The sequence below is a fragment of the Thamnophis elegans genome, chromosome Z (assembly GCF_009769535.1).
Source record: "Thamnophis elegans isolate rThaEle1 chromosome Z, rThaEle1.pri, whole genome shotgun sequence".
NCBI lineage: Eukaryota > Metazoa > Chordata > Lepidosauria > Squamata > Colubridae > Thamnophis > Thamnophis elegans.
This window is the reverse complement of record NC_045558.1, coordinates 83477723-83497516: the sequence shown is the minus strand read 5'-3', so window position 1 is coordinate 83497516 and position 19794 is coordinate 83477723. Positions and strand designations below refer to the sequence as shown.

General features: G+C 40.0%; 1 protein-coding gene across 1 annotated transcript in view; it reads left to right on the top strand.

Annotated features, from left to right (window-relative positions):
- The window catches only part of RPRD1A (regulation of nuclear pre-mRNA domain containing 1A), a 59668-nt gene extending 48182 nt beyond the window's left edge, over nt 1-11486 (top strand). The window contains exon 7 of the mRNA XM_032237257.1: nt 11114-11486. Coding sequence (XP_032093148.1) covers nt 11114-11263 — 150 coding nt within the window. The 3' untranslated portion in view covers nt 11264-11486. The remainder of the gene's footprint in view (nt 1-11113) is intronic.
- The last annotated feature ends 8308 nt before the right edge of the window (nt 11487-19794 follow it).

Here is a 19794-nt window from a genome sequence, read left to right as displayed (position 1 = left end):
CAATATTCTTGGGATGTCTGGTGTGAATCGCTCTCTTAAGGTCATGCGACAGCATTTCAATCGGATTGAGGTCAGGACTCTGACTGGGCCACTCTAGAAGGTGTATTCTGTGCTGTTGAAGCCATTTTTTTTTTTGTTGAATTACTTGTATGCTTTGGGTCATTGTCCTGTTGCATCACCCATCCTCTGGGGAGCTTCAGTTGGCGGAGAGATGGTCGTACATTTTCCTGCAAAATGTCTTGATAAACCCTGGAATTCATTTTCCCATCAATGACAACAATCCGTCCAGTCCCTGAAGCAGCAAAGCAGCCTCAAACCATGATGCTCCCTCCGCCATGTTTTACATTGGGGATGAGGTTTTGATGTTGGTGGGCTGTGACTTTCTTTCTCCACACATAGTGTTGTGTGTTTTTCCCAAACAACTCAATTTTGGTTTCATCTGTCCACAGTATATTTTGCCAGTAGTGCTGTGGAACATCCAGGAGCTCTTTTGCAAACTTCAAACGTGCTGCAATATTTTTTTTGGACAGCAATGGCTTCCTCCGTGGTGTCCTCCCATTTACTCCATTCTTGTTTAATGTTTTCCTTATTGTAGATGTGTCAACAAAAATGTTAGCATGTGCCAGAGATATCTGTAGGTCATCAACTGACACTCTAGGATTCTTCTTTACATCATGAAGCATTCTTGCAGTCATTTTTACAGGATGACCACACCTAGGGAGAGTAGCAACGGTGCTAAACTTTCTCCATTTGTAGACAGTCTGTCTTACCGTGGTCACATGAACATCAAGGCTTTTGGAGATAGTTTTGTAACCCTTTCCAGCTTCATGCAAGTCAACAATTCTTGATCGTAGGTCTTCTGAGAGCTCTTTTCTGCGAGGCATGGTTCATATCAGACAGTGCTTCTTGAACTCAGTAAACCCAAAACAGGTGTGTGTTTTTAAAGGGCAGGACAGCTGTCAGCAACACATCCAATATCATCACTCTGATTGGAGTCAAGGTTGGCTCACTCCTGGCTCCAATTAGCTCTTGGAGAAGTCATAAGGCTAGGGGCTCACATACTTTTTCCTCCCTACACTGTGAATGTTTACCTGTTATGTTCAATTAGACCACGGCAACATCTAATGTTTGTGTAGTATTATTTTCAGCAGACTGTGTTTTTCTATTGTTGTGACTTATATGAAGTTCAGAGCACATTTTATGACCAATTCATGCAAAACTTCACGTAATCCCAAAGGGTTCACAAACTTTTTCTTGCAACTGTATGGGAAGGATGGAAAACCCAGTTACAAATTAAGACATATTAGACACATGCCCAAGATCCATAAAGGACTCAACTACATATATATTAATGCTCAAAGTTTAGGGAACAAACAGAGTGGACTTGAAGTATTGGTACATGAAGGCAGATTTGATGTAGTTGCCATTACTGAAACCTATTAGGATGAAACTCATGACTGGAATGTACTGATGGAAGAATACAAACTATTCAAAAGAAACAGACCTAACAAAAGAGGTGGAAGGCTCTTTTCAGAGCCTTCAGTACTTTAAAACAGAGTAACAGATGAAGATAAAGTAATGTTCAACTCATGTGAATGGTGAACTGGTGCGTATGATGCACATGCAGGTCAACTTTTGCTAGTTGAGCTGGGCATGCAAGTGTTTGCGTGCCGACCTGCCACTTGCACAAGGTGAGCTGCAAATATGCCAGCCCACTGTTCATGTGACCTGGCTCCAAATAGGGACCCCTGGATTAGAAAATGAGTTTTGATAACTTGAACGCTTTAAATGTCTTTATAGTGGTTGCAAGCAAGATGGCTAATCCTGTCATCTTCTGGTGCTCCAACTCACATAAAATGGCTGGTATTCTTGCAGGAAGCAGCTATCAAGAACACATGTGGATGACCTTCTGTCCTTTCTTCATCTTGAAGAGTTCCAAGGAACTTGTCTACTCATTGGCTTCTTGATCTTTGCTGTGATTATCAGCTCTGTTTTTGCAGTTATCTTCAGTTCACCATACCTCTTGTGGAAGTAATCTCTGCAACATTTTCAATTTATATTCTGCTTAGCAACTAGGCATTTGTGAGACACAGCAAGTAGTTCTCTTCCATTCTAGTAGTAGTTCCCAGAACATTGCATTAATTTTATCTTTTTAATAATACTTTTAGCCCATCCCACCTAGGTTTCTGGGCAAGATATGACAAGGTGAAGCAAACTTAATTAACCACACAAAATTAAAGTAATATTATAAGTTAATAATTAAATGTTAAATAATAATTATGGAAACAAAAATATTACTGCAGAGGTGCACTGGAAGGAGGAGATGAGTTCTAGAATAAAAGTTACAAGAGGAGCCAAGTATTTTACTAAATATCTGTTGACTTGAAGATTATTGGTAGAAAGCTTTCTCTTCTTCTAATTATATTTGTTAATATACAAAGTTCCTTCTCATCTTCCTATTCTATGACAAAATCACTCTTAAGTTATGGAAAAGCTTTCATTTGTTAGCAGAATTCCCATGGGAGGGAGTTATATGTAAATATAAATACATTCGAAACTTATTTTTTTCATAGATATCTCTGTTCCTTTTTGTTTAAGATACAACATGGGCTGAGAAAGAAAAAAGAATCAGCAAATAAAACTCACTGAGGAATTGCAAGACATTGAAGGAAAAATAATGTGAATTATTATTATTTAAAAATGTGTTTATCCAATCTTCAGTCAAAAAATTACTTTAACATCTGCTTGTGATTGCAAAACAATCTGTAGTTTTAACATTAGTTACAAATATGGGAGAATTGAGAGGAGAAAAAGTAAACTCAGCCTTAAACAATTTCTGGTAATGAACTGACATTCCTGCTTTGAAAGTAGACAAGTATGGAATTTGATTATCAAAATTTTACTTGTTTGTTTTTAATGATAAACTCCACACTTTGTTAAATAGACACTTGAAGTTATTCACATAGTAGAGTTTACCACATAGGCTTTTATGAATTTAAACCAATTCAGAAGCTAAGCCTTTCCTAACAAAACTGGAAAGTATAGTAATCTATACTTGTAGAACCTGGAAACTGCTATTTTTTGAGCTAAAATGGTAGTAAAAGTTTTAATCCCTAGGTGACCTGGATCAAGGTATTTAGCAGAAGACCATAATATACATAACTTTTTCTAGATTTTTTTCTCCTCTTCTGCTAGCTTTCAGCAAAAGGCAAATTGGATATATTAGGACTGGAGTTCTGATGTCATAACTGACCTATCCAAAACAGAAACTTCTATTTGGATTCATATTTTTTTCATACTGGCTTAAGCTTCTTTTGTTTTCCAGTCAGCTTGGCTCCTTTAATTATGACTGACAGTTTCCTGTCCCTTTAGCCAATCCTAAGCAATGTCCCCTTGACGTAGAACTTGACTTAGAACTACAGTCAGATTTGTCACTCTTATCCAGAAACATCTTCTGAGCCACTCTGCATGTTTATGTTACCTGACTAGTTGCATAATAACATCTAAATTTAAAAGGGTGACTTTGTCTAGATTCAATACTTTTCCAACAGCAGTAAATAAGGAGAAATATTCAAACATCCATTTTGATTGTGCATTTGTGATGGAGGAATAATTGAAACACTGAAACATGCTATATTGTATTTGTCCCTCTATATTGACATTTCAAACACCCACGTTGCAGCGATTTCTTTTGTCTCAAATTGTATTTCTCAGACAGGTCTGATTCTACAGCCAAATATTATAGATAAATTATGTGCAATAGTTTGCACAATATACATTTTCCCCCTCATTTACATTTGGCAATATTACAAATAGCCCTGCCATTTACTCCCAACTTCATATCAATATATCAATTGGTTATTTCTGACTTATTTTTATTATTGGCTTTCAGACTCATTTTAACAATGCAAATAAATAGTCACAATAATTGGACTCTATTTTTTAATGAAACTGATTATATATTAATCTTTCTTATACATTGCATAACCATCTTAGCTCTATATATACTATCAATCACAATTTTCTCATGAAGTTTAGCACTGTAGTGATTCTAACTTGCTATGCACCTCTGTTTACAACTAGATAACAGAAACGGAAGGGGAGGGAATTTAGGAATGCAAGTGAGCCGACGGAGCCTGGGACAGTCCCAAACCCCCCAGGTCAAATACTGGGAAAACTTCCAAGGGGCTCACAAAACAAAATGAATGGAATAGACTGATGGAGAATGAACTGTGAGGAGATCCAGGGGGAACGGGATTTTTCCTGTGCTTGTTTTCACGTGAAAACTTCAGAACTGGCTTTGCTACTTCTGTGCCTATGTAGAATTATCAATACAGTTAAACTATTAGTAAAATAATATTCCAGGAGTTTCTTTTGCTTCATTTTACCAATGAGACAGTTGGCATTAACCCAATTCTCATAATAGTGATCTGCCTAGATCCCCCAGGAGGTCAACAACCCTGAGATGTTGACTGCAGGCAAAGTTTCAGAGGACAAGAAGTCATGAGTGGTCCTGGCTCAGGAAACTTCAGCACTGCCTCAAGCCAGAGAAGGGACACAGAAAGCCAGCATGTTCCCAAAACTATATGCTGAGAGGCTTGAACAAAAATCTGCAGCCACGAGAGACCTAGCAAAGGGCACTCATACCAGTGATTGAAGACCCATTGAATGACATATGTGGGCAAAGCAGCAGAGGCCAACGTCCCCTTGTCCCTCTGGGGGTTAACATAGTCTGAGGAGGCAAGTGGAAAGTGAGATGACTGGCCAAGTGGAATGACCCCGCGAGTGGAAGCTCCCAATTGCTGGCCACAGATCACCCATAGAGCAGTTGAGGGAGAAGTTTGGGGGAATGGAGATTTGTGCAAATGAATGCCAGGAGACATGCCCATGGTAATAGATTCGGGAAGTGTGAAGCCACCAGTGACTAGCTGCCCCCTCTCCGCTCCTTCTGCAGCCAGCAATGCCAGCACCTACTTCTATGGATGGAACCCTGGCACTGGGACTCCAGTTACAGCAGGTAGCACCAATGGGCCCACCAGTGACTAGAGCACCAGCACCAATGGCAGCAGCTGGTCTGTCCCTGGGAGATGTCCTAGAAGAGAGGCCTCCCCTCTCCCAATGGTTTGCTTCTATGGGCATCCGAGCAACCTAGCCCATTTCCTGCCCAGATCTGGCATCACAAGGAATACTTCAGAGCAATGTACCCAGATGATGTACCCTTGGTCCACATCATCACAGCCAGTCTGGAGATTTCTACTAGATGATTGGTGTCTTTGCACAATGAGAAAACTCCAGAGCTGAATGATCTCAATGCCTTAATACAAGCCCTATGAGAGCAGCCCAGCATGTTGAAACCTGAATCCATTCTCTAAAGCAAGGCAAATGACCAGTAACAGTACATTCAAAACTTCCATAGGCTAACTAGCCATTTGAGAGACTGCCCTGGGTTAATACTGATCTACCAATTTTGGGAAGGACTGAACAAGGAATACACCACCATTGCCTGCCTGAGGGGATTGCTGTGCAATCCCCTTGGGCAGTGATTGCTGTGAGTGGTGCCATGGAGTTACTGAGTGGAGATTGACCTGATGGAATACCTTGACCCCACTGAGCAGGAGAGTTGACCCTACTAGATGCTGAAGAAGCAAGCGTCTTCCAGAGTAGGAAAAGGGGGTGCACCTCCAACCAGAACAGGGAAGCCCAACCAAAGTCCAGGAATTTGCTTCCGCTGTGGAAAGGAGTGACACCGAGCTGCCAAATGCCTCATGTCATGGCTGTTAAATGCTCCCCCACTCTGGACCAGTGAAGAGGAAAAAACCTCTCACAAAGTCAAATGAGAAGACTTGAGTAAAACAGTAGGTCATGGAATTTTCTCCCTCTCAGACCAGTGGGGATGAGGAAACTCTGACCCCCACCAAGACAGGAGCTGTCTTCTACAAAAGTGACAACGAAGGAGAAAACACCCTGATGATAAGTAATCATCCCTATTACAACTAGGAAATTTTAGTGACTTCTTCAGGGAGCCTTACTTCCCTATTGGACTCAGGGTCACCAAATGCCTGATTAGCCCCCAGATGGTAGAAAGGTTGCGGATGTGACTGAGGAAATTAACACAACCTACAGCGTTTGTCCAATTGGATGGTTCAATTACAGGCAGAGTGCCAGAAACCTGTCTGACCAAACCTGTCAAGCTCAAGGCTGGGACCCAACTATTAGATACTTTTTAGCCCCTGATCCTAGAATTAGCGGGGTTGAAAAAATAGAACTCCTCAGTGAACTGGATCAAAAATAAGTGCCGGATGTGAGAAAAGTAGCCAACCAATAAGGATTAGTGAAAGTGCTGAGAGTCCACCATGCCCCTGCAAGTAGGAGAAAGTTAGGAATCTCATATACACTGGAGGGAAGCAATGGTTTAGAACCATTGATTGCAAAGGAATATTGCAACTTATCAACAACTCGCCTTTAGCAAGAAGGAATTGGATACATTTCAACCCCATCAACCCACAGATTGTGCAATTGAGATTGTGCTGGGGCTAAATTGCCAAAGCCCAAGATATACTCAATGACAGCCAAGGAAATGGTGGAGTTTCATGCATTGACACTCCATGCAAAAAGCTAGCTAGGGATTTCATCCAACCAGCAAAGTCAAGGATGGTGGCCTCTGTGCTCTTCAAGGAAAAGAAGGCTAGGTCTCTTAGATTATGCATGGACTATAGGGAGATGAACTGTATCTGCAAAGAAAATATGTACTAATAAAGGACATGCTAGAATCATGTTGGCAAACCTATGGCATGCATGCCAGAAGTGGCATGGAGAACATCTCTCCAGACACGCCAGCCCTCGCCCATTGCTCTTCTGGGTTACATCACACACATGCGCATTGACCAGCTGGTTTTTGTGCATGTGAGAGTGCCAGAAACTGGAAGAGCAGCTCCCTGGCATGCATGCTCACACTGGGAAGTTGAGCTTCTGGTTTCTGGCACCCACGTACACACCTGCCAACTGGTCTTCACAAGTGCATGTGCCCCAGAAATGGGAAAACCAGGTGATCAGGGCGCATGTTCACACCGGAAACTAGAAGTTCAGTTTCCCAGTGCACATATGCATGCTGGGAAACTGCTCTTCCTGTTCCTTGATCTCCCGTTCATGCACACCAGGAAGCTGTTCTTCCAGTTTCTGGTGCTCCTCCCCCCATACACACACACTCCTGTTTTGGCACTCGGTGCCAAAACATTTTGCCAACACTGTCCTAGAGCACCTTGCCAAAGAGAGAATTTTCACAAAATTGAACCTGAGGGAGACATATTACCAAGTGAGGATTAGGGAAGGGGACAAATGGAAGAAAGTGTTTAATTGTCCTCTGGCTGTTACCAGTTCCATGTGATGCCATTTGGTTACAAGGAGCATCTGTGGTGTTCATGCAATTGATAAATGAAGTCTTACATGAGCACCTGCACAAAGAGAACTTGGTATACCTGGTCGATATATTAATCTTTACCAAGTCCATGGAGGAACATGTGAAATTGGTAAACGCAACACTCAAGAAACTATTGAAGGCTCAACTTTATGCAAGGCTGTCGAAGTGTGACTTTCACAAGACCAGCCTAGATTATCTGGGGTATCGGATTTCAAAAGAGATCATGGAGATGGATCTCAGTAAAGTTTGAGTGATATTAAGGTGGAATCCCCTTGAACAAGGATGCAATTGCAGAGTTTTCTCATGTTTTCAAACTTCTACCACCAATTTATCCCCACACTCATCCAGATAGCCCTGCCTATCACCAGCCTACTGAAAATGAAGGGAGAAGCTAAGCCCAAGCCCAACCAGTCCTTGAACTGGTCACTTGAGTGCCAAGTTGTGTTCGAGAAGCTAAAACACTTTTTCGGTGTGGAACCGGTCCTAAAACATCCTGATACAGATAAGCCTTTTGTGACACAAGCAGATGCTAATGACATTGCTGTAGGAGCAGTACTGCTCAAGAGGAATGTCAAGAGAGAGTTGCATCCATGTGTGTGTACATCCTCAAGCTGTCCAAAACTGAGAAACAATGGACTATTTGGAAGAAAGAAGCCTACACAGTCTGCTGGGCTCTAATAACATGAAGACAATTCTTGGAGGGCAGTAAGATTCCTTTCGAAGTGTGAATGAGCCACAAGAACCTAGGAGCGATGAAATCTCCCTAAAAATTATCTCCCTCCGCTACCTATGAAAAATTTCTTAGCGGATGCCCTCTCCCAAATGCTACAGTACAAACAGCACCTGAGAGAAAGTCATTAACTCCATCATTCAGTCCAGACAATTTACAGCACTAGTTCTTACAAGAGAGCAGAGAACATCACCATTGCTGTTTGCTGAAGATCTATTGCAACCATTAAAAGATGCTCTAAGAGGAGATGAGAGGTTCCAACAATCTAAAGATGATCTGTCATTAAGAGACAGGCTTGCATGGATGGGAAGTAAGATATAAATTTCAGCTGGCCAGAGGACTCTATTTTTACAGAGGAGCCATGATGCTAAGGTGGCAGGACATTTAAGATTCGTAATAACACTTCATCTTATAAAAAGGCAATTTTGGTGACCAAGAATGGAAAAGAACATAGAAGCCTGTGTGGCCCTCTTTCCTATCTGTACCTTGATGAAGTGGCTGCTTGGCAAGCCACTGGGTCTGTTGCAAACTATGGCCAACCCCACAGCTCCCTGGAAGGAAATGGACTTCATTGTGGAGCTGCCAGAGAGTGCTGGGAATGGTGCATTATGGACTATCATGGATTTGATCTCCAAGCAAGCCAACTTTGTGGTGTCTCAGGATTTCTTTGACCTAATCCCTATGTAAACTATTTGTGCAGCAGGTATACCAGCTTCATGGTTTTCCAAAATGCACAATTTCAGATCAGGGAGTACAATTCATGTCAAAGTTTTGGCATGAATTCCTGAGCCAAATAGGCTCTTCCAAGGGACTCCCTCTGGCTCATACAGAATGGGTGGTGGTAAGGGATGTTTGAGCATCTAGACTCATCCACAGATTCCATGTTAAGTATCCAAACTGGTCTCAATAGAATATGGGGAAAATGCAATATAACTTTCTGTAAATTTGCTTCCTTGTAGGATTATCTTCTGGAGCAGTGGTCCCCAACCCCCGGTCCGCGGCCCGGTGCCGGGCCGTGGAGTACCTGGCACCGGGCCGCGCAGCCATGATCGCTGCAGCTGGGCGCCGTGGCTCTTCTGCTGCGCCAGCCGCTCCTCTTCCAGCCGCTCGCCCAGCGCGCAAAGCTCCCGGCAGCGGCGCCACAGCTCCTCGAGGCGCCGGCGGCTCTCCTGGTTCTGCGCGCGCAGCTTGCGCAGGTCCTGTTGGCCCAGGCGGCCCCCTTCCAGCTCCTGCAGCGCCCGCAACTCGGCCTCGTATCGCTCCAGGCTCTGCGCGCAGCTCCAGCTCAGCACCAGCGCGTAGTCGGAGGCCAGCTGCCGCTTCTCGGAGCGCCCGGCCCGGAGGACGCGCGGGGCAGACAGCAGCGCGGCCGGCCGCTGCTTGCGCGCTTCCTGCAGCCCTTCGTGCTCGGCCAGGAGCTGCTCCAGCAGCGCCTCCAGAGCGGCGCAGTCGGCCCACAGCCCCTCCAGCTGCTGCTGCCGCCGGGCCAGCTCGGGCTCCAGGCGGCGGAGACGCAGCTCTCCAAGTTGCGCGCTCAGCCTCTCCAAGCTCTCCAACTCGTGGCGCAGCGCGTCCCGCTCCAGCTCGCCTTGAGGTGATCTCAAAAAATAAGCTAGGTTGGATATGACTGGGATAAGATTTCCAGATGTTGACTTGGCTCAAGTCACCGGTTCCTTTTTCTTGCTGAATGAAAACTCCTGCATCATGGTTGTATGTAGGATGTATTTAGAAAAATTCAAGATGGGAACCATCTTGGTTTTTATGTGATGCAAATAAAAGAATAAATAGGCTTTTAATTTCATAGTCATGGCTATTACCTTGACATTTTCGATGTCACTCTGACACCCCTGTCCCAGATAATTTGGTGAATGGACAGAGAGGCTACCAGCTAGTAGTAGGCTGGCTTGAATGCACTTACTAAGAAAGGATTCACAGTGAATTCAATGAATAACATTTTTGGGTGATCATCAATCTGATGGGAGCTATATATCTATTGCAGCATTTACCTGCAAATTTAAAGGAAGTCCAGAAAGCGATTGCAATCTATTTGGCATATATTTACAAATACATATTGAAAATAATGCAACATCTAACATTTTATGATATATAAATGAAATATATATAATATATAAACAATCAATGTGTCGTCGCGAACAACGCCCCCCCCACCCCTGCGCGCGCTCAGCGGGCCACGGTAAAATTATCACAGGCTGACTGGTCCGCGGCGATAAAAAGGTTGGGGACCACTGTTCTGGAGGATCATTGTATCATAGCTGACTCGCTACGCATCCCTGCTCACAATTAGACAACAAAAACAGGGAGGGGAGAGGGAAATATCGGGAGGCAAGGGAAGTTTGGGAGAGAATTGAGGAATGCAGCTGAGCCGATGGAGCCTGGGACAGTCTCAATCCCCAAGGTTAAACCCTGGGAAAACTTCAAGGCACTCAAATTGTTCCCAAAACAAAATGAATGCAATTGATTGGTAGACAATGAACAGTGGCGGGGTCCAGGGGAAAGGGGGGATTTTACCTATGCTGGTTTTTTCATGAAAACCTTAGAACTAGTATTGCTACTTTTGTGCTTATGTGGAATTATCAGAAAAATTATACTCTTGGCTCGGTAAAATAACGTTTCAGGAATTTCTTTTGCTACATTTAACAATGGGATGGTTGACAAGTTTACACTAGTAAAATTACTATTCTGTTATTCTACATTATATTTAATTGCTTGATCTAAAATTTAATACGTTAATTTATGCCCAAAATTCATAAATTTAAATTACAATTTTGCTTGTATTTTTGTATAATTGTGCAGCTTGTCTTACTCTAGTCAATTTCTGTATTGTATAAGCAACAGTGATAGTCAATGAATTAAATGGGACTGTTGTCATTTTTTGCCTCTCAACAGCCAAAATGAAACGGCTGACAGACTGATTAACTTATGTAAATGTTTTTCATGTGTTATAGGAACACAAGCGCAAATTAACTGGTGTGTCCCAGGTACGGAAAGAACTCAAGTCACGCATCCAGAGTCTCCCTGATCTGTCAAGGCTCCCCAATGTTACAGGAAGTCAAGTGCATCTACCATTTGCAGGGGATGTCTATAGTGATGAGTGATATTCAAATCTTTCACTGGAATGAGGAATTGATCAGGTTGATTGATAATTATTTTTGTATGTTTGCAGAGAATAGCACTGAAATGTTCTAATTTATAAGAAATATTGAATATTGCTTTGTTTAATATTTGACTAACAAGTGATAAAGCAGGTACTATGTAAGAGGCAACATTTATGTATTAGGTTTAAAAAAATGATTATTGCAATTTTTCTATTCTTTTTGATTAAATCTTTTCCCCAATATTAAGCAATTATTTTTTTGGTCCATTATTTTTATGGATATAATTCTGTTAAATTAAACATAATTTATGCATACCACTAGCAGAAACATATTTTGATTGCTAAATATTGCAAGAACATTTTTTTTAATGTTGAATATAAATCATATTAAAAACAAACATTGAAAAATAAAGTGATTTTATTTACATAAATTAAAAATGTTATATGATTTTACATTTCAAACCATCAAATACTATTTAAACTGAATTGTTTACACTTTCAAATGTAATACTTATACAAAATTTCTGCTCTGATTTATGCCCAAGTAAGCAACCTAGAAAACATCCAGAACAGTGTTTCTTGAATATCATTCACTTCCCATAACTTGGAGTGATTAATATATAAGTACTTAGAAAAACCTAAAATATTAGTGAAATTCTAATTCAGAAGCAAGTCCCAGTAGTATCTTTGATGGGGTATACGCCCAGGTAAATAAGTGCAAAATATTGTAATATGTTAGATTCATTGACCAAAGAGCTATGTTACTCTGGGAAATATCAGTTGCTTCCATTTACTTCCAAAAAGGAATTCATACTTCCAAAGTTTTCATATGAAGAAAAATTCATTATTGATGACTCATGAATTGGAAAGCTCTATCTCTTATATCTCAACATGTTTGCCCAAATGTTTATACGGACAATCTCAAATGAAGAAATTATTTGTATGTATATTTACAATGTATATTAACATTCTTTCCCTTGCTGGCCTATTTTTAGATTTTGCCTGTAGCATTATTCAATAGAAATATATTAAAATCTATTAGGAAAACACACTATTATATTTTAAACATATTAATTATAAAAACAGCCATAGTAAAATGACTTTATATAACATAAATGGGCATTTTGGTGAATGTTTATTATAGAAAGAAGCGACAGATCAGGAGATTTAAATGGGCACCAAAATACCCATTTAAATGGCCACCAAATGGTTAATGCAATAAGTATTGGATATTTACTATATCTGCATTATATAGTAATTGTGTCATGTGTTCATATGCTGTTTGCACATTTTAGGCATGGTCCAATCAAGCATATTGAAATCCAGCTTTTTTAATGGAAGAAATTAAATATGTGTTTAAATCTTGTCCAGTGAAATATATAGCAAATTGAAATTTTTAACTTTTGCATTATGCTCCTGTTCTTATCCAAAATGTTTCTATTGTTTGCTTCTACTTTTCACTTCTTGCCTATAATTTTTAAATAGACCTAAAATATTTTAGTAATGAAATGAACAATTTTTGGATTCACCTTCCTAAAAAAGGGGGGGAATTATGATGTTCATTTTTCTGAAGTAGATCTTTAGATGGATATTAGTATGTTGATCAGGTATCTTGTAATTCTGCACTGTATAATCTTTACTTGTTAAAATATTCTATTGTGAATTTCTGAAGTGATTATATAATCTGAATTTGAAAGAATAACATTCTTCAAATGATCACTTACACTAATGCCACTTTCATAGCTTTGTTCATGATAAAGATCTAAACCTCATTTTGTTATGTATTCTATATGAACTAGTATATTGGACTCTCAATGATTTACACATATTGAATAAGTTCTAATCCTAAACAGAGTTTATCTTAGATCACTGTAGAACTGCATAGGATTTCAGAGGCAGATTGCCTCTTTCCAATATTATCAGAGGGCTTAATTTTGATTGCAGTAGCAGCATTTGAAGAATTCTTTAGACTTCATATAAATTTTTTATTTCATTTTGTTTATTTTGCTTTGTTTTGTTTGATCTTTTTGTTCCAAGTTTTTGCATTTCATTAAATGTTTTTAATCTCCTTTTTCAATAAGTTTATGGATCCAATGACATAATTCTATGAATGGGCAGTTGTCACCATTCTTTTGTGGCTTGACTTTCACATACATTTGAATGCTCTAAATACTGTCAGGGTGAAAGAGAGTGGAGTTTTTCTAGTCCAACCTCCTGCTTAAGGCAGGAATTCTCAGACCATCCCACACAAGGATTGTCAATCTTTCTTTGAAAACCATCAATTATAGAGAGTCCACGACTCTAGGAAGCAGGCTGTTCCAATGCTTTAATATCTCTCACAGTAGAAAATTCTTCCTAATATTGAGTTTGAATCTCACGTTGTAAAACTTCCACCAACTGGTCCTTGGCCTACTGTCAGACACTGTGAAAAATAAATCCACACCCTGTTGCTTGTTAACAGTGCTTCAGTTATTGGAAGACTGACTACATCTCTCTCTTTAGTCTTCTCTTCTTTAGGCTAAAAACATCCACTCATTTAACTTTTTAATTTCATACAATTTAGCCTGCAGCCCTGAACATTATTGCCATTCTATTCTCCTCTCTTTATAATTCCTCTTTTTTATTGTAACCAAACCTGTTTTTATTTCAAACCAAATTGTTTTTTGAATAATCTTCCAAGTGGGATCTAATTAGTGCAACATACAATAGCAAAATCATTTCCTGTGATTTCAACATTATACGTCTTGATGAAACCTAAAATTGTATGGTTCTTTGACAGTTAGACCACATTGCTGGCTCTTGGTTAATCTATGATCTACCAAGACACCCAGATTCTTCTTGCAAGTACTATTTCTAGGCTACATATAATATCTATCTTGTATATCTGATTTTTAGGCTAAATATTGTACATCTACTTGTAGGCCAGATATTATCTATCTTGTACATCTGATTTTCTGTACTTATGCTGAAAACACTGTATTTTTTACCATTAAACAGCATTTTGTTAGAAAAGGACTAATGTTATACCTGTCAAGTCCTTTTTGAACCTGGAGCCTGTTTTCCAAAATGCTAGGAATTCTCTCCATCTTTGAATCATCTGCAAATATTTTGAAGATCCCTTCCGTCCCATTGTCTGAGTAATTTAGAAAAATATTGAAGAGCACTGAGCCCCAGGGTAGAACTCTGAGATGCCCTACCTCTTTCCATAGAGACAGTGATCATTAAGAAATATGCATTGGGTACAATATTGACCAAACATCCCATATTGCTTTATTTTATTAAAAAGGATACTATGGTCAACTTTATCAATTGGTTTTCAGTCCAGATGCACTAAATTCATAGGTTTTCTTTAGTCTACTAATTTAAGCACTTTGGCAAAATAAGGAAAACTATTCATCTGGCATGATCTATTTTAACAAACACTGGTTTGTTTGCTGGTTTCTAGTCATTACCTTATTCTTTTCAAACTGCTCGCAAGCCCACTGGTCGATTATTTTTAGGATGTTCACAAGTACTGTTGTCAAATTAACTGATCTGTAATAACCTGGTTCCATGTTTTTCCTTTTTAAAAGACTAGAACAACATTATATCCAGTCTTCCGGCATGGGTCTAGGACAATATGTACAGCCACTCCTGGGGGATATAACATTGGTGATAAATGGCACATATTCTGCCTGAGAGTGGATGGTGGAGTCCAAACTGACCATATTGCTCTGCTCACTTATCTTCAGGCTCCCATTGCAGCTGACTCACCAGTGGGATTTATGCTTGGGAGGCCCTTCCTTCACTGGCCCTCTTCCCCTGGCAGTGGTTCGCCAGCATTCCTGCCCCACCCCCTTCTCCAGGAAGTTCACTGAGGGATGCTTGTCCCCAGGACAACACGCTGAGTGGGATACTTAAATGACTCCTGGTTAAATTTTGTTCTTACTTGCTTTTAGTCATATTTTATATTGTTTTATGAAGTTGTTTGTAAACTGCCCAGAATCACTTAGGTGGGATGAGCAGTGTAGAAATTTTACACATAAATTAAAATAAATATGATCTAAAAATGTAATCTGTTTTCCTAACAAATCCTTCAATTAGTTAAAAAGAACCCAGTTAAGCAAATGAATCAAAACATTATGCTTGTTCTTTTATTTATTGAGGTAAATGATTTACATATTGGTAAATGTGTGGTAGCAGAAGTCTGTGAATCTTTTCTTTCAGTAACTGGTGTGTCCCCTATGGACAGCAATAATTTCAGTTACATGTTTCTAATAACCATTGATTTCACCATTTCAAAACATTAACTTTCTTCTTCTTTAACCATTCTTTTGATTCCTGACTTGCTCTATAACTGTTTTCTCTTGAAATTCAACTCATGGACAGATATCCTGACATTTCCCTATAGAATTTGTTGACACAATTCAGAATTGTGATGCTTGCCAATGATGGCAAGCAGTCCCATTCCAGAGCAACAAAGAAGGCCCAAAATCATGATATTGCCACCACTGTGTTTCACAGATGGAATAAGGTTCTTATGCTGGAGTGTCTTTTTCCAAAAATATACTTTTCATTCAAGCCAAAATGTTTTCTTTTAGTCTCCTCCATTTATCAAACATTCTTCCAATAGCCTGGGTAGTTGGCACTTATGACTAATCAATCACACTGTGTTCTCACAGTCACCATTTGTGATCTTCCTTGCTGGCTTCTCCAGAAAGTCAGTGAAGCTAACAGAGAAGGTTGCAAGGCATTGGCAAATCTCCCTCCCTTGTCATCCCTCCATGGTCTTCAACCCATATGTGTCTCTCATACATCTCCTCACATGCCTGCATACCTTCCCCAAACCTCCCTCACACCCTGCATTGCACCTCTCATGCACCCTGTCAAATCTCCACATCCCTGATCCCACGCAGCATCTGTCACATGCTCTCTTGCACTTTTCTGCACCATCTATAGTGGCGCTCTCCTTACAATCCTATCATGCACATCATAGTTATTAAGTATTTTCATAATGGTGACCTCCTGAAAGAGAGACACCTTCAGTTCCTTAGCTGTTACCCAGGAGGTATTTCAGACCTCCCAGAATATATACATCTTGCTCTTGGTGTGATCTTAGCTGGTTGGCCACAGGGGGATATAACATTGGTGTTAAATGGTACATGATCTGCCTGAGAGTGGATGGTGCAGTCCAAACGGTTTGGAAATAATATTATAACCTTTTCCTGCCTAGAGAGCACCAGTTGTTGTTGTTATGAGGTGGGGAGGGGAGTTCTCAAGAGATCTCCTTTTTTTAGAGCATGACACCCTTTTCACACCCTGGTTGTGAAAATCGTACTTTGAATAAATAAATAAAGTGAATAATCAGAGTTCTGCATCTCACTGATAAAATGAAGCTGAGTAGATGTTGAATTTGGTTAATTGTGAAAAAGACACCACATTTTAGATATTTAAGAAAAATACTAAAAATTCAGAAGGTTCACAAAGGTTTAAGCACTATTGTACACTTCATATATAAATGTAAATTGCAGACTGAAACCATTAAAGATTGAGTTTTTTTGCAAATTCTATGCTCAGAACTATGGCAAATTTAGACAGTGTACTAAAAAGCAGAAGCATCACCCTGCCAACAAAAGTGTGTATAGTCAAGGCTATGTTTTTTCCAGTTACAATTTATAGCTGTGTAAGTTGGACCATAAGGAAGGCTGAGCTCCAAAGAATTGAAGCCATTGAACTATGGTGCTGGAGAAGACTCCTGCGAATCCCTAGGACTGCAAGGCAATCAAACCAGTCAGTCCTGACTGCTCTTTAGAAGGCCAGATCCTGAAGATGAAACTCAAGTACTTTTGACCTCCTAATGAGAAAGAAGGACTCACTGGAGAAGAGCCTAATGCTGGGAAAGATTGAGGGCAAAAGAAAGAGAAGGCAGAGAACGAGCTGGCTGGATAGTGTCACCGAAGCAGTAGACGTGTGCTTAAATGGACTCCAGAGGATGGTAAGAGGACAGGAAGGCCTGGAGGAATGTTGTCCATGGAGTTGTGATGGGTCAGACACAACTTCACAAATAGCATAAAATGTTCAGAGTGTAGATATTTGGGAAAGTGTCACTGCTATTGTTAATATCATTATATCCTGGCACAAGATGAACTTGAACCAAGTAACTTTTGACAAATATTGGAGATAAGGCATGCAAAGGGTTCAATGTTGTATTTGACTAAAACCATTTTTCTTAGGAAAAAAAACAAATTTAATGAACTAAAATTCCTGAGTGGGTGATAAATTAAATTCTAAAATTAACTTAACTAAATAAATAGCAAAAAAATATTACTATTTTGTTAACAAGAGTAAGGGACAGTAATCGGCTTTTATGCCCCTTCATTTTATTTTCTGCTTTTGAAATATTAGGTTTAGCAACAATAAAAAAGAAAAACTTGTGTAATATCATTTTTCCCTCCCTCTTTCTCTTTTCCTCTGTTTTCCTCCCTCTCTCTCTGTCTGTTACTTTCCCTCCCTCTCTTTTCCCACCCACCATCTCTGCCTGTTTGTTTCCCTCCCTTTTTCTCTTTTCCCTCCCTCTCTATTTCTCTCCCTCTCAGCATGTTTCTCTCTGCCTCATTCTTTCCCTTTCCCTACCTTTCTCTCTGCCTGTTTCTCTTTCCCTCCATATCTCTCTCTCTCCCTCTATCTCGCTGCCTTTTTCTCTTTTCCTCCCTCCCTCCCTCTCTGTCTGTCTCTCTCTCTCTCTCTTGCCCTCCCTGGGTGGGTGGGGGGGAGGAAGGAATCCCTGAACTGGTGCTGGGTGGTGGGAATCTGACGTCTGGAGGCTGACAAACCCGGGAAAAGTGCACCAAAGCTCAGCTTGCTGGTGGGAAGGCGGGGCATCTCAATACAGGCAGTTACTTCTTCAGGAAAAGCCACTTACTGTACATCCAGGAGGCCAGAACGAGCCATGACAATGCAGGATCTCATTGTGGCTCTGAGTCGTAATGGACTTGAAGAGGAGAGGGCCCCATCTCCCCCATTGTGAAGCACATGAGTGAAAAAGTTCACTCAGTCAATTCCAACTTCACGAGATCTTTTTCTTTCGCAAGAAATTGGAATTGATTGGATTTGTTTTCAGTCCGACAAACTTCTTTTTCCCTGCAAACGATGATGGGAAACGCAATGGAGCTGGGCTGGGGTGATGAGGTGCATGTCCAGAGAGGATTCTGTGTGCCAATTCTGGCACATGTGCCATAGGTTTGCCATCACGGGACTAGATTTATCTAGCTCTCAACTATTTATCACAAAAATTGGTCTCCAGAGGCTTTATCATCTTTGTTTCAGAATTTTTTTTTTTAATCTTAGTGACCAGAACTATACACAGTATTCTAAGTGTGGCCTCACTAATATGATATAAAGTGGTATTATCACTTACTTCTTGATAACTTTCCGTTGATGCAGCCAAGAACTTGTATTGGCTTTTTTGGCTGCTGCAATAAATTGTACTTATGTGATAGTCCACTAGGACACCTAGATCTCTCTCATTTACAGAGTTCTCAGTTACATTTTTCGGTGTATAAGATGCACCACAGTATAAGACACACCGAGATTTTGAAGAGGTAATTTTTTAAAAAAAAAATTTACACTGCAAGCCTCTCAAACACTCTGCATGCCTCATTTTTTGTGAAGGAGGCGGGGTTTTGGGAAGCCAAAAATACTGCATTCTGTATATAAGACGCACCCAGATTTTCACCCTCTTTTTTGGGAGGGGAGATGCATCTTATACTCTGAAAAATATGGTACTACTGCTGAGCCAGGTACCACTTATTGCACCTATGTGTTTGATTTATTTTTATTTTTCCTGCCTAAGTGTAATTCCATTGAATAATTCAATACTGTATTAATCATTTTATTCAGTTATTTTTATTATTGGTGACCATGTTTTTGTCAAAATTATTGTAACTCTTGTATATCTGGATTGACTATGTTTTATTTTTATCGGCCATGTCTCTGTGGAAATAAATTTAACTGTCAGCTGTCCAGCTAAAAAATCCCAAAAAGGAATTCCTGGGACATGGTTGTTCTTCAAAAGTAATACTTTATTGAATACACTACATTGGTATAGAAGCAAAACCAGCTCTAAGTTTCCCACACGAAAGTCCACATAAGCTTGAATTTCTCTTTGGTCATCTCCTTTATTCATTGTGTTGTCCAATTAAAAACACTTTTTAATGAGAACTGCCTGCAAAGTTCAAACATCTGTGTGAAGGTTGCAGCAGGATCTCACAATCTGCAGATAGAGTTTTGGCATTCCATTCCCACCCCAAGCTTTCTCACAAACCCACCCAACCCATTGTTGTCAAGCAGAGAATTAAGAAGTAACTAGTGAAAGAGGAAATCACTGTTGACATGCCAAGCCCTCAGAAGATAGATATATCTGGAATAAATATAAACATACATAAGCATGTACAATCCACCATTACACAAAAAATTTGTTTCACTTGGTCATTTAAGTTATTTGGAATGAAAGCTCTTTACTGGCCTGGCTGCTTTAATGTCTCTTGCTGTCAT